At 59.1% G+C, this 12,201-nt stretch overlaps 1 protein-coding gene across 1 annotated transcript in view; it reads left to right on the forward strand.

Annotated features, from left to right (window-relative positions):
* The window catches only part of GTF3C1 (general transcription factor IIIC subunit 1), a 54,780-nt gene extending 45,775 nt beyond the window's left edge, over positions 1 to 9,005 (forward strand). Inside the window, exons 30-37 of the mRNA XM_040973167.1 lie at positions 539 to 711; positions 2,448 to 2,735; positions 3,344 to 3,603; positions 4,371 to 4,651; positions 5,224 to 5,596; positions 6,334 to 6,376; positions 7,258 to 7,450; positions 7,898 to 9,005. Coding sequence (XP_040829101.1) covers positions 539 to 711; positions 2,448 to 2,735; positions 3,344 to 3,603; positions 4,371 to 4,651; positions 5,224 to 5,596; positions 6,334 to 6,376; positions 7,258 to 7,450; positions 7,898 to 8,116 — 1,830 coding nt within the window. The 3' untranslated portion in view covers positions 8,117 to 9,005. The remainder of the gene's footprint in view (positions 1 to 538; positions 712 to 2,447; positions 2,736 to 3,343; positions 3,604 to 4,370; positions 4,652 to 5,223; positions 5,597 to 6,333; positions 6,377 to 7,257; positions 7,451 to 7,897) is intronic.
* The last annotated feature ends 3,196 nt before the right edge of the window (positions 9,006 to 12,201 follow it).

Consider the following 12,201-nt stretch of genomic DNA (forward strand, 5'->3'; position numbering starts at 1 on the left):
GCACCGCCGCTTGGGGATCTGAGTGGCTGGGCCAGGCTCCCACCTTGCCCAGCATGCTCTGAGCTCTCCTGTGCACAGCAGCGGCTGCTTGCTTATACCCATCCTATCACAGTGTAGAGAAATCCAGCTTGAGCAGGCTCTGGGCAGATACTGCTGAGGTCCCCAGGCACTGTGCCTGGCCCTTGCTGGCCCCAACCTCTTTCTGTCCCCCAATGTTGAGGTTACTGTTCTCTCCCTGGAGTACAGCTTGAAGTCAGTGTCCCTCATGGGTCCTGCGGCAGTGCCATCAGAACCTGGCCAGCCCTGGGTCCCTAGCTGTGATGGCCGCTACTGGCTCCAGGGTCTTCTCAACCACAGAAGCAAAGACAGCTGCCTTACCTTCCCCGAGGCCAGATGGGCTGAGAGCAGGGATTGCCACACACAGCCCACCTTGCCCCAGTCACCTATGCCTTCTGGAAGTGGCAGCTGCAGTGTCCCTGCGTCCACATGGCCAGTGGCACCCCAGGGTTCCCTGCTCACCCACTGCCCACTGTTGCAGACCTTCCGCCTCTACCAGGAGTACAAGGACCAGATCCTCGTGAAGGCCTTCCTGGAGTGCCAGAAGAAGAGCTTGGTCAACCGCCGCCGTGTCAACCACTCCCACGGCCCAAAGAAAAATCGGGCCTTGCCCTTCGTGCCCATGTCCTACCAGCTATCTCAGACCTACTACAGGTGAGCACCTGCCTGGAGGGTGGGACGGCAGAGGCTGAGCTGGGCCCTCGGACAGGAAGGGCTCCGGCCTCCTGCAGCCACAGGTGTGAGAGGCAAGGCCTGCCTGGGAAGGGGTTTCCTCATCATCACGGCCTGCCTGGTGCAGGAGTAAGGCAAGTGTTCGCAGTACTGGAAGGGCCAGGACAGTTGGGCAGGTGGGCTTTCCTCTCCGTCCAGTGGGTAAAATCAGTTCCCAATTCAGTAACTGGCTCACTTGGACATTCCCCCTCGGGGCTGGTGTGGCTTAAGCCACGGCTTGGGGCACCCACTTTCTATATCAGAACACCAGTTCAAATCCCAGCTCCTCCGCTTCACCCCCAGTGTGGCATCTCTGTGCTGGGAGGCCCAGCCACGTGGTCTCTTCCTACCCATGTTGGAATCCCAGCCCAGCCCTCGCCCCAGCTGCTCTGAGCGCTAGGGGCTAAACAAGCAGATGACAGATCTTTCTCATTCTGCCTTTCAAATAAGTAAGAAATCTTTTTTTTTTTCTTAAAAAAAAAAAAGGAGGCTCTGCCTCTTGGCCAGGCACCATCTCAGTCTGACAGCCTGGAGCTCAGAGACCCAGGGGGCCAGCAGGTGCACAAGGCCGGAGGGGTAGGGGAGGTGGGCTCAGGGAAGCATCCCTCCAGAGCCCAGCAACGGAGGGGAGTCCCTGTCATTGCATGTTGGGTATCTTGCATATACAGAAGATGTCTCCTAAGAGGGCATTGCCCAGCAGGGTCACCCGGACACCTGCCTTCTCTGGCAGCATTCAGACCCAGAGCGACAGCCCCAGGAGTCTGTTTTGGTTCTCCTTTGCCTATGAATTCCAGCCCTTCCTCCTTCCAAAGCCTCACCCCTAAGTACCCTCAGGCTCCGCTGCCTCCTGGGAAGTGGGTATGGCTGCACAAGACCTGGCCCTGAGGCCCCTGTGACCTGGAGCCACTTCTCTGGGCTGTGTGTCTTAGGGGTGAGACAAGGGTGCTTGTCTGGCAGTCCAGGAAGAGCTCAGGGTGGGGTTCCTGCTCTGTTACATTGTCACAGGGGGCAGAGGGACACAGCCAGGGCCTGCTTCTCCCCGCACCCCGGCAGTCACCCAGTGGAGCCATGAAACTGCAGTCACTTCACCTCCTGCGTCTGCCTGAGGTCAGGCCGGCTCTGGGGGAAGACTAGCTGTGGACAGTCCTTGTCCCCAGTTGGGCAGCCCACATAGTGGCCATAGAGTGTCAGGTCAGGCTCCACTGGCTAGGTGACAAGATGGGAGCCTGCCTCCAAGGGGCACAGCCTTGAAGATTGTACAGCCATGATGTCACCACTGGGGCTGCCGCGTTCCCTATCACAGTGACCTGGCCAGGGCCCACCTCTCCCTCTCTCCTGGCTTCCCACTCGGGTGCCTCTTCAAAAGACATCAAATGCCAGTTCAAGTCCTTGGGTCCCTGCCCTCCCTGTGGAGGGCATGGCTGGAGCTCCTGGCCTCCTGTCTGGCCCAGCCCTGGCTTTTGTGGCCATTTGGGCGATGAACCAGCAGATGGACGATCTCTATGTGATTCTTTTCTACCTCTCAAAGAAGAAGAATAAATTTAAAAATGAACACTGCAGGCTCTTCATTTGAGCTGCAGCGGTTTGGGGGCCTGTCATGACTAGGGTGCCCACAGCCCCAGTGAAGGTACCTACCGGCCTCCCGGGAAGCAGCCCTTACCATCCTTTGGTCCATGCAGGATTTTCACATGGCGGTTCCCAGCCACCATCTGCTCAGAGTCGTTCCGGTTCTTGGACAAGATGCGGGCTGCCGGCAAGGTGGACCAGCCTGACACTTTCTCCTTCAAAGACCAGGAGAGCACCGACTCCTCCGGCGACATGGTGCCCTTCTCTTTGGACTGCCCCGGAGGGTACTGCGTGGGGGCCCTGACGCTCTTCTCTCTGGGCCTCGTTTCTGTGGACGTCAAGATCCCCGAGCAGATCGTGGTGGTGGACAGCTCCATGGTGGAGAACGAGGTCATGAAGAGGTGAGGGGCAGCAGGCACACGGAGCCCTGCCGTGGTCGGCATTGCCTCTTGGCACTGACATTGGCCATCACATTTGCGCGGTCTTTCTCGTGTGCTTGAGTTTTTGTGCTCGGTGTATGGCACTGCGCTGGTCATTTGCCATACAGAGGTAGCCAGGGCCTAGCTGTGGCTTTGGGTGCTCAGGTGACCAGGGTGTTAGCTATCAGGAACTGGAAAGCAGCACAGCGACCAGGAAGCCTCCTGGACCAGCCCCTCCACTGGTCTGGGCATCAGCCACCTGGAAGGACACGGTAAGCCAGGCACGGAGGGCCAGTCATGGAGGTGGGATTGATCCAAGGTCCTTGCAGACACCTTAGCTGAGCCAAGACTTTAAGGGCAGCAGGTGTTTAGGCAGCCCTTGTGGGGTTCCAGGTGGGTGGAGAGGAGTCAGCATGGAGCCCAGGAGGCGATGAAGGCTCAGGCACGTGTGCACAGTGAGGTCCCAGGCCCCCATGGGGCTGCCGCTGTGGCGGAACCACGGGGCCTCACCCTGCTGGCAGGGCGGCAGCAGGGACCTGCGTCCAGCCATTCAGGTCCCACTCTCTTCCTAGCCTGGGGAAGGAAGCAAGCTCCGATAAGGATGGGGGCTTAGATGACGATGAGGACGAAGAGGAAGACCTGGATGAAGGCGTGGGGGTCAAGCGTCGGAACTTTGAGGTGAAAGCCCGCCAGGCCTCCCACACCAACTACCTGCTGATGCGAGGCTACTACGCGCCCGGCATTGTCAACACCCGCAACCTCAGCCCCAACGACAGCATCGTGGTCAACTCCTGCCAGGTGAAGTTCCGGCTGCGCTGCACCCCCGTCCCCACCTGTCTGGGGCCCCCCGGTGAGTGCTCGCCCTGCGGTTGGGAAGGGATCCTGGCAGCCCATTCCAGGGCCCGTACCAGGGGTAGGGCTTTGCCTCCAGGCTCCGGGCACTGGAGCACATGGAGGGAAACAGCCCATCCTTGGCCACTGCCTCTAGAAGCATCCATGCTGAAATGGCTCCCCAGGTGTCTCAACACCTCCAAGGGAGAGGTCATGTGTGCACACAGTGGGCTTCCCGGGAGCACAGCGCTGCTCACCCACACCCCCCACCCCAGGCAGCCATTCACTCTGGGTTTTCACCTCCATTGCGGAACTGCAAATGCTTCTGTGTTGCATCCACTGGTTGGCTTCCCACACACCTGCAACAGCCCAGAGTGAGCCAGGCTGAAGCCAGGAGCCCTGAGTGGGCGACAGGGGCCCGAGTACCTGAGCCATCGTCTGCTGCGTCCCAGGACGCATTCACGAGCAGCTGGCTGGAAAGCAGAGGCAGGCTTCGAGCCCGGGCACTGCAGCATGTGTGCTGGCATCCTAATAGTGGCTTTAGCTGCAGTGCCATAACACCTTTGGAACTGAACAACTTACTGGTCCCTCAGTTGAGGTCGTCTCTCGCCACAGTCAGTGGCCTGACCGTGGGGCCCAAGGTCCTTCCAGCAGCTGACCCCGGAGCTGCTGAGACAACAGCAAGCTCGTGTTGGAGTGTGTCCTCCCAAGGGTCCCACATAGGCGAGCCTGGAAGGGGGGAGGGTGCTGCGGGACTAACTCCCAGCCCCCCTCCTGGTTTCACAGCCACTTCTCTGGAAGAACTTTCCATGGGGGGCTCCTGCCTCCCCAGCACATTCACCAGGCTCATAGAACCCCAGGAAAACGCCTGCAGCCTGGAAGAGTTTGCCCACCAGGTGGAGCTGTCCGGGTATACACCTGCAGATGTGGCTGCCGCCTTGGAGATCTGGGGAGCCGTCGCAGCGACCAGCTGTTTTGGGGTTGACCGACAGGAGCTGGGCCGACGGTTCTCCGCCTTGGAGAAGATAGCTGGGGAGCGCACCAGGACATTCCCAGACTACGTGCAGGTGAGCCTTGCCGGGGGGGCCTGATGTCACCAAAGTAGAAGTTGCAACTCGCAGGACAGATGGGGACTGGCTTTCCTGGCTGGGCCATGCCTTGGACTCTCACTGGCCCAGGGACCCCCCCCCCCCGGTACCCCACACTTGACCTGCTGTCCTCACCCCTGGGCTTAAACTCCAAGAAGAAATAGCAGATGAGTCCGTTGGGACTGGTGTAGCCCCCTGCGTATCAGCAGCAGCGGCTGCGGGGCGCAGGGTACCTGTCGGGCTGTTAGGGGGCTGTGATGTCCCGTGCACTTTGAAGCCTTCACGTGGAAGGAGAGCCTGGCACATGCCCCGCACGCCCCAGGGCCTTGGGAGGCCTGGAGGACAGACAGCCCGTGTGGGCAAAAGTCCATTTGTTGCTTGCCCAGCTTCAAAGTGCTAGCAGGTGTTTGTCATTGTGAAGGCGTTTCCACGGATGCAGGAAGCACCATGACGGAGTGTTTTGCTCATGATCAAGCTGTCCCTCGGGCGTCATGTGCACTCCTGCTGTCAGGGGCGCCCAGAAAGCCTCAAGAGTGACCCTGTTTTTCCAGGACCTCTTGGAGCAGAACCAGGTGCTCGAAGTCGGCGGCAACACTGTCCGCCTGGTGACCTTGGCCTCTGCCAAGCCCTGGCTCCTGCACTCGGTGCGGCCCAAAGGCCAGGAGGGGGACAGCGACGTCCCAAGAGAAGATGCTCAACCAAGGCCCCTGGAGGGGACTTCCAGCAAGGACAGTGCCCCCACCAAGGAGGTGCCACCTTCCCAGGGCCCCCAGGGCCCCAAGAGGCGTGCCAGCTGGAGCACCGACAGTGCTGACCAGCCTCCTGTGAAGAAGCCCGCCCTGCAGGACACAAGCTTGACCCCCGATCTCAGGCCTGAGACAGAAGAGAAGACAAAACCCCAGGCCCCGGCTCCTGAGGACAAAGGTACAGGGGACCAACAATGGGTCAGGGCACCCTGTTCCCTGGGCCAAGAGCAGCAATGGCTTTGCTTCTAGATCCTGGCCTTGCTCCCACCCAACCCATCCTCCGTCCCCAGATCCTCTTGACCCCATTCCTTGCTCCCGGCCTGGGAACTGGCCCCTGGCTACCTGTGGTAGGCTTTCCTGCTTCTTTCCAGAGGTGAACAAGACATGCTTGTTCCTGTCTGTCCACTAGAGGGCAGAGCCCCCCCAGCCTCCAGGACCCTGTGGTTGCCTTGTGGGCAGGGTGTGTGGTGCGGCCGAAGTCACATGTACAAGGAGGCAGCGAGCAGTGCAGGCCTGGGCTTCCCCAGCTTGGAGAACAAGTTCTGGCCTTTTGTGCCATCAGCACAGTGTGTGCATGTGACTCAAGGCATTGGGGCTATTCTGCCTCAGTGTTTGCGCCAGGATTCCTTTGGCCAGGGCTTAACCTACAGCTGGTTACCCGGGTGCCCCCCAGCCTGGGGGTTCCTGTGGCTGAGAGCCAGCTGCTGCCTGTTGCAGCAGTTTCCATGTGTGCTGGCCTTAGAGTCCATCGCTTGGTCACCACAGGCATGGCCGTTCTGTGAAACAAGGACCCCCCCCCCCCCGGGTCCCATGGCCCTGCAGCATCCACCCGTGCTGGCTGGAGGGATGGGAGGGAGAAGTACCTTCCCACTTCCTGAGGCCCTGACAGCTGCTTCCTGTGTGTCCGCTGTGCAGGGAGCTCCGCGGCCAGCAGCCACTCACAGGCAGCCCGGGAAAGGTGAGTAAGGGACCCAGGCTTGGGCACCACAGGGGTTTGTCCTCGGGTTCCCAGGGGTCCAAGTACAATGCTCCTCAGCATGAGGACGTGAACAGGTGCAGAGGGTGAAGCCGAATTGGCCGGAGCTTGTAGTTCCAGGGCCAGCCTGGGGCAAGGAGCCAACCCTCCCAGCGTGCCCATTGCAGACCCCAAATGTCACGCGTCAGGAGCTGTCACTTGTGCATCCTGGAGGCTTCCTTGTAGCCCCCTGGCTAGCTTACAGCTGAGGAAAGGCCTAGTGAGGGACTACTGGGCAGTAGTAGTCCAGATTGCCACCGTGCCAAGAGGGATCATGCCCTTCAGGCCCCTGGGGCCTCCTTTGGTGCCCTTGCCATGTGGGCACATCTACAGCCCTGAGCTTGGCAGAGCTATGACATCAGAGCCAAAGACCTGACTCAGCTGGGGTCATCCCCATCCCCAGGGCCCCTTGTGGCCAAGCAGGTCCCAACCGAGCAACAGAGATGTTTGTTCAGAGGAAATGTCTGAATCATGCCAGGTTAGCTGATGGTGACCAACTGCAGCCCAGGGGGCTGAGGAGCCAGCAGATCGAGGACCCTCGACCCTGTCCTCCCAATGTGGAGTGTCATGGGGGTTGTGGGCTCTTTGCTCCTGAAGTGGTCCCTGTGCCTCTGGGAAGTCCCCATGCACCATGGCTCCCCTAGTCAGCCATACCATCCTCTCTGATCCGACAGGAGGGCAGAAGGTGGCGGCTCACCAGGCTGTGACCGGGGCTGGGCCCTTCACCCACACACATACTCCCCCTCACCTGTGAGCCCTGTTGCCCTGCCGAACTAGCCCTGATCCCTCCTGCCTGCACCCCACCCCACCCCCCCACCCCACAGGGAATGCGAGCGCGTCTGCTTCGTGGGCCGCCCATGGCGCGTGGTGGACGGCCACCTGAACACGCCCGTGTGCAAGGGCATGCTGGAGGCCCTGCTGTACCACATCATGAGCAAGCCGGGCATCCCCGAGAGCTGCCTGATGCAGCACTACCAAGGCGTCCTGCAGCCCGTGGCCGTGCTCGAGCTGCTGCAGGTATGGCATGCGGGCACCTGCAGTGTGCACAGGGAGGGCAGTCCTGGGCACAGTGCGTGGAACCCTAGCCTCTGTCCACTGGCAGTGCTCATGAGAGGCCAGCCCCTGTTGGGGAGCTGGGCCTCCTCGCGGCAGTCTTGCGCTGCAGGCTGCTACCCTGGCCAACGTAGTCATGTTGTTCAGGGACCCCTGTCTCTGATGCTTTCTCCAGACGGGCCTCATAACCTCCCATGCCCTTCGGGGTTGGTAAGCGACACCCCACAACCACCAACTGTGGGCTGTGGAGGCAGTGACAAACTGTGAACCCCCACCCCCGAGTGCAGCCATGTCCACAGGCACCATGAGCTGTGCACACATTGTCCCCTCTCTTCTCCAGAACCCTCCTGGTAACCCCTTGGCTTCCAAAGGGCCTAGTCCAGGCTCTAACCTGCTTGTCTGCTCCCCCAGGGCCTGGAGTTCCTGGGCTGCATCCGGAAGCGCTTTCTGCGGAAGCCCCCTGCCGTGTCCCTGTTCTCCAAGCCCAAGGTGGGAGAGGAGGTAGTCCCGGGGCCCTCCAGCCTGAGTGAGCGCCCCACGGTCTTCTACGAGCCCACGCTGGAATGCACCTTCCGGCTGGGCTGCGTGTTCCCCCCAGAGGTCAACTGGAACAAGTGGCTCCACCTGTAGGGCATCTGCAGGTTCCTTAGACTCCCAGCCCAGACTAGCAGCCCCAGCAGGAGCTTGGAAGACCCCACTGGCGCCAAGGACATGACTTCATGCCAAGCTTCCCACCCCAAGCTCTGGCAGAGGGGCCTGCGTCCCACCTGCTCCTGGGGTCCCACTCCATCACATCCCAGGTCTGCTGCTGTCCCAGCAGACCCCAGGCACCCCTGATTCCACTGCTGTCTGCCCCTTCTTGTCCCTGTGCCCCATGGCTATTGCTGCCACCCAGCAAAGTGGGTGCAGATGAAGAGGCTGCCGGGTCTCACGGTGACGGGAGAACTGTCAGCTGTGGGCAGTTGGGGCCCCAGGGCTTGCCCCAGTGTGTCCAGCTGATATTCCAAACTTCGTCCCCATGGCAGCCTCTGCCTGGTGCCTCAAGAGCCACCCAGAGGTTGGGACTGAACCCCCAGGGAGGTCCCTGGGGTCCCCAGGCAGCTGTGCCCCTCTCCTGTGGGCACCCCTCCCTCCTGGCTGGCCACCCACACGAGGGATTCCTGTGGGCTTGGTTTTACCCTTTCTGGCCTCTTTTCTCATTCAAAAGAGTAGTCCTCCTTGCATGTGTGTATTTATTTTATAATTAAAGTGAAGTACATTGAACTTCATGGATGTTTGCCGAGGAGTCACTGATCTGCCAGGATTCTTAGCTTTTAGTGGTGGAGCAGCCAAGAATGGCCATTGCCAGGGAAACCCATGGAGTAGCAGCTGGGCTCCCCCAGTCTGGCCCCAGCGTCCTGGAGCAGGTGAGGACCCTGGTGACCAGGATGGGAGGGGTTCTCAGCCTGTGTCATCCCATGCAGGTGGTCCCGAGCACCAGCCACCCGGACAGCAGGTCACAGGAGCACCAGGAGCGTTGGGGATCGGGGAGAGAGGGGTCCAGAAGAGGCAGGTTGGTTCTGACCCTTTTCGGGCCAGCTCACAACATCAGAAGATTTTCTTGAGGAAATTTTGCATTTTAAAAATGATCCAACTTCTGTTGCCCATTGACAAATCGAAAATTCTAGCGGAAGGGCGCGCTCAGGCACCGCAGGCCTCCCTGGTTGCCAGCCCACTGCCTGCAGCTTCTCTCACCAGCCTCTCCAGGGGTGACCTGAGGGCTCTGGCATCTCTGGGCAGCCTGGCTCAGGTCAGCACCCCCTTTCCCATATCTTTATCCCAGTGTAACTGGGGATGCGATCCTTCTGCAATGCACCTGAGGGTCCAACCACCGAGACCAAGGACTGGCCTTGACATTCCTATCGCAGACCCTTCGCCTGCTCATCCCCACAGTGAGGCTGGAGGGCATCCTGAGGGACGCCAGGTGTCAGCACGGAGGCTACAGCCAAGCAGTCGCTTCCCCGTGCCCTTGGGCGCGTATCTAAGGGAGGGTATCCAGCCCTCAAGGAGAGAGAGGGGTCTGTGACTGCCACTGTATGGTCCAGCAGGCAGCACAGGGGGGCTGCTTGAGGCCTTGCCATCCGTGCCTGCCATTCCTCAGGCAGAGAGGCTGGGAGAGGGTGCGAGCAAGTAGGTGGACAGCCCCGTTTGGGGTTGTGGGTTTTGAAGCCTTGTGGTGCCCACTCCTCCGCACCCTCACCCTCCTCACCCTGCTGGTACTCTTCCCTTTGTACCCAGGCAGGCAGCGCTGTGCAGCCTTGCTCAGCGAGCACAGGGCACGATCCCAGGACACTGAAAGCCCATGATGCTCCAGGGCCTTCCGTGAGGGGGCATGGCGTTTGCACTGAACGGGGCACATCTGCCCCGTGCTGACTGTCCTGCATACCAGATGCCATACAGCTGGTCGTCACACTGAATGCCACGCTGGTGGTCATCACACTGAATGCCACGCTGGTCATCACACTGTGAATGCTGCACAGATGGACGTCACACTGTGTTGCTGAGCGAACAATGATAGGAAGATAAGTTGTGGAATGGGCAGCTGGTACAGTGGGAGGTCACCATTCAGGATAACCACATTCTGTGTTGGGGTGCCTGTGTCAGATCAGCTTCTGATACAGCCTCCTGCTCATTGTGCACTGGGGAGCAACAGGGAGTGGGGTCCCGCCATCCAGGTAGGATACCCAGCCTGGGCTCCAGGCTCCTGGCCTCAGCCACTGCGGTAGGCAACAACTAAGCCCACCCTGAGAACTGCTGGTTTTTGCAGAAGGTGGAGTTAAATAATAGGTTTATTACCCAGTGACCTATACAAATGTACGAATATTACATGTTAACTCCTGATATTTAAATAGTCAATTTAAAACGTAATGTGATGCAATAAAAAGTTAAAATCATGCATATGTGAGATCTTCAAAATGCATGCATGTATGCTGTACCAAGGTTTAGTTTTTCCAGGTCCCATGATCTAATGCTTTGGGCCATCCTCAACTGCTTTCCTAGAGCACAAGCAGGGAGTTGGATGGGAAGCGGGGCTGCTGGGACTAGAACCGACATGCCACTGGTTTACCATGCCGGGCCCTGTAGCAATTAATTTCTAAAAGAAAAGGCACCAAATATGTTGCCCCTCAACAAGACCCCTGGCTTGGGGGAGCAGACGGGGGGCTCCTGCCCCTTCACAGCCCTCCCAGCAGGCCCCTGGTTCCATCTTAGCATCCCATTCTGTGCATTTCCAGGTGGGTCCTTCCCCGTGCCCAGCGCTCCGCAGTCATGACACTGCCATTTGACTCATTCCATGTTGGGGTTGCAGGATCTGCCCTGAGTCTGGCAGGGGCTGTCAGATGCTGTGGGACATGGCAGTGCCTTAAATCCCTGCTCCAGAGCACTGGGCAGGGAGCAGGACAGCATGCATGGGAGTGTTGTCTCTTCTGAAATGCAGGTCAGAATAGGACTGTCTTTGTGATCATACCAAGATATGATCATATTAAGAAGTGCCATCAGAACTTGGTGTGACAGTTTAATTGGCCAACCCTCCCCCATGCAAGCATCAGGATCCTATATGGGAACTGGTTCATGTCCAGGCTACCCCACTTCCCATCCAGCTCCCTGCTTGTGGCCTGGGAGAGCAGTGGAGGACGGCCCAAAGTCTTGGGACTCTGCACCTGCGTGGGAGACCTGGAAGAAGCTCCTGGCTCCTGGTTTCAGATTGGTTTAGCTCTGGCTGTTGTGGCCACTTGGGGAGTGAATCGTCAGACGGAGATCTTCCTCTCTGTCTCTCCTCCTCTCCATATATCTGACTTCCAATAAAAATATTTTTTTAAAAAATGCTATCAGAAGGCCAAAAGCTAGCAATAATTGAATAAGTTGTTTTTCAAATGTCTAAAATGCCCTGGGGAAACCGACGTCAGATCTGGCTGGATCCAGGAGCTCAAGACATGTTCCTTAGAGAGGTATCACCCACTTTCTACTGTGTTGCCTCCATCTCAGACAATTTGGCCTCCTATGCCACCTTCCCAACCGTGCCAGCTCTTCAATTGCTTGTACCCCTGTTCATAAGCTAAATCTGCCCCGGACCAGAGGCTATTCCCGTACCCAAGCCTGGCCCCAGCCCCTCTCCCCAGTGTCTCCGTCCCCACACCCCCAGCACCATGTGACGGGCAGCCCAGCTGGTGTCCCCGGGGAACCCTCAGCTGGGTGCCAGGAACCCGTCGTCCCCGAGAAGCTGTGAAAACCCTAGCACACCTCGGCCCAAGCGTCCCCGGGCTGGAAGGGGGCTGCTCATACCCTGAACAGGAACTAGAGTTACACTCTCACACACCTGTCTGGGAGCCACACACGCTGATCCCAGGTTCATGGTGGTGCTAGTAGAACCATTAGCATTCTAGAACTTTCCAGCCTCAGCGAGACACTGATGCCCCTCCTGATTTTCCATGTCACAGAGAAGACATGAGCAGGACCCACTCTTGGTGTGGCCTTCCAGTCCGGTGGCCCAGTCTACAAACAGCCGCCATAGCAATCACCTTCAAGTATTTCGGGAAGGCTGCTGGGGCAGGGGCAGGGCAGGCAGGTGCAGGCTGGGGTGGGGGACTCCCCCAGAGAGCCTGAGCTGAGTCAAAGGCTCTGCTGCTTCAATGTGGCCTTGAAAACCCCAAGGCACCTCTAAGGCAGGTTTTTCCCAC

This window comes from Ochotona curzoniae, unplaced genomic scaffold (assembly GCF_017591425.1).
Source record: "Ochotona curzoniae isolate NIBS_2020 unplaced genomic scaffold, NIBS_Ocur_1.0 contig_2321, whole genome shotgun sequence".
In the NCBI taxonomy this organism is placed as follows: domain Eukaryota; kingdom Metazoa; phylum Chordata; class Mammalia; order Lagomorpha; family Ochotonidae; genus Ochotona; species Ochotona curzoniae.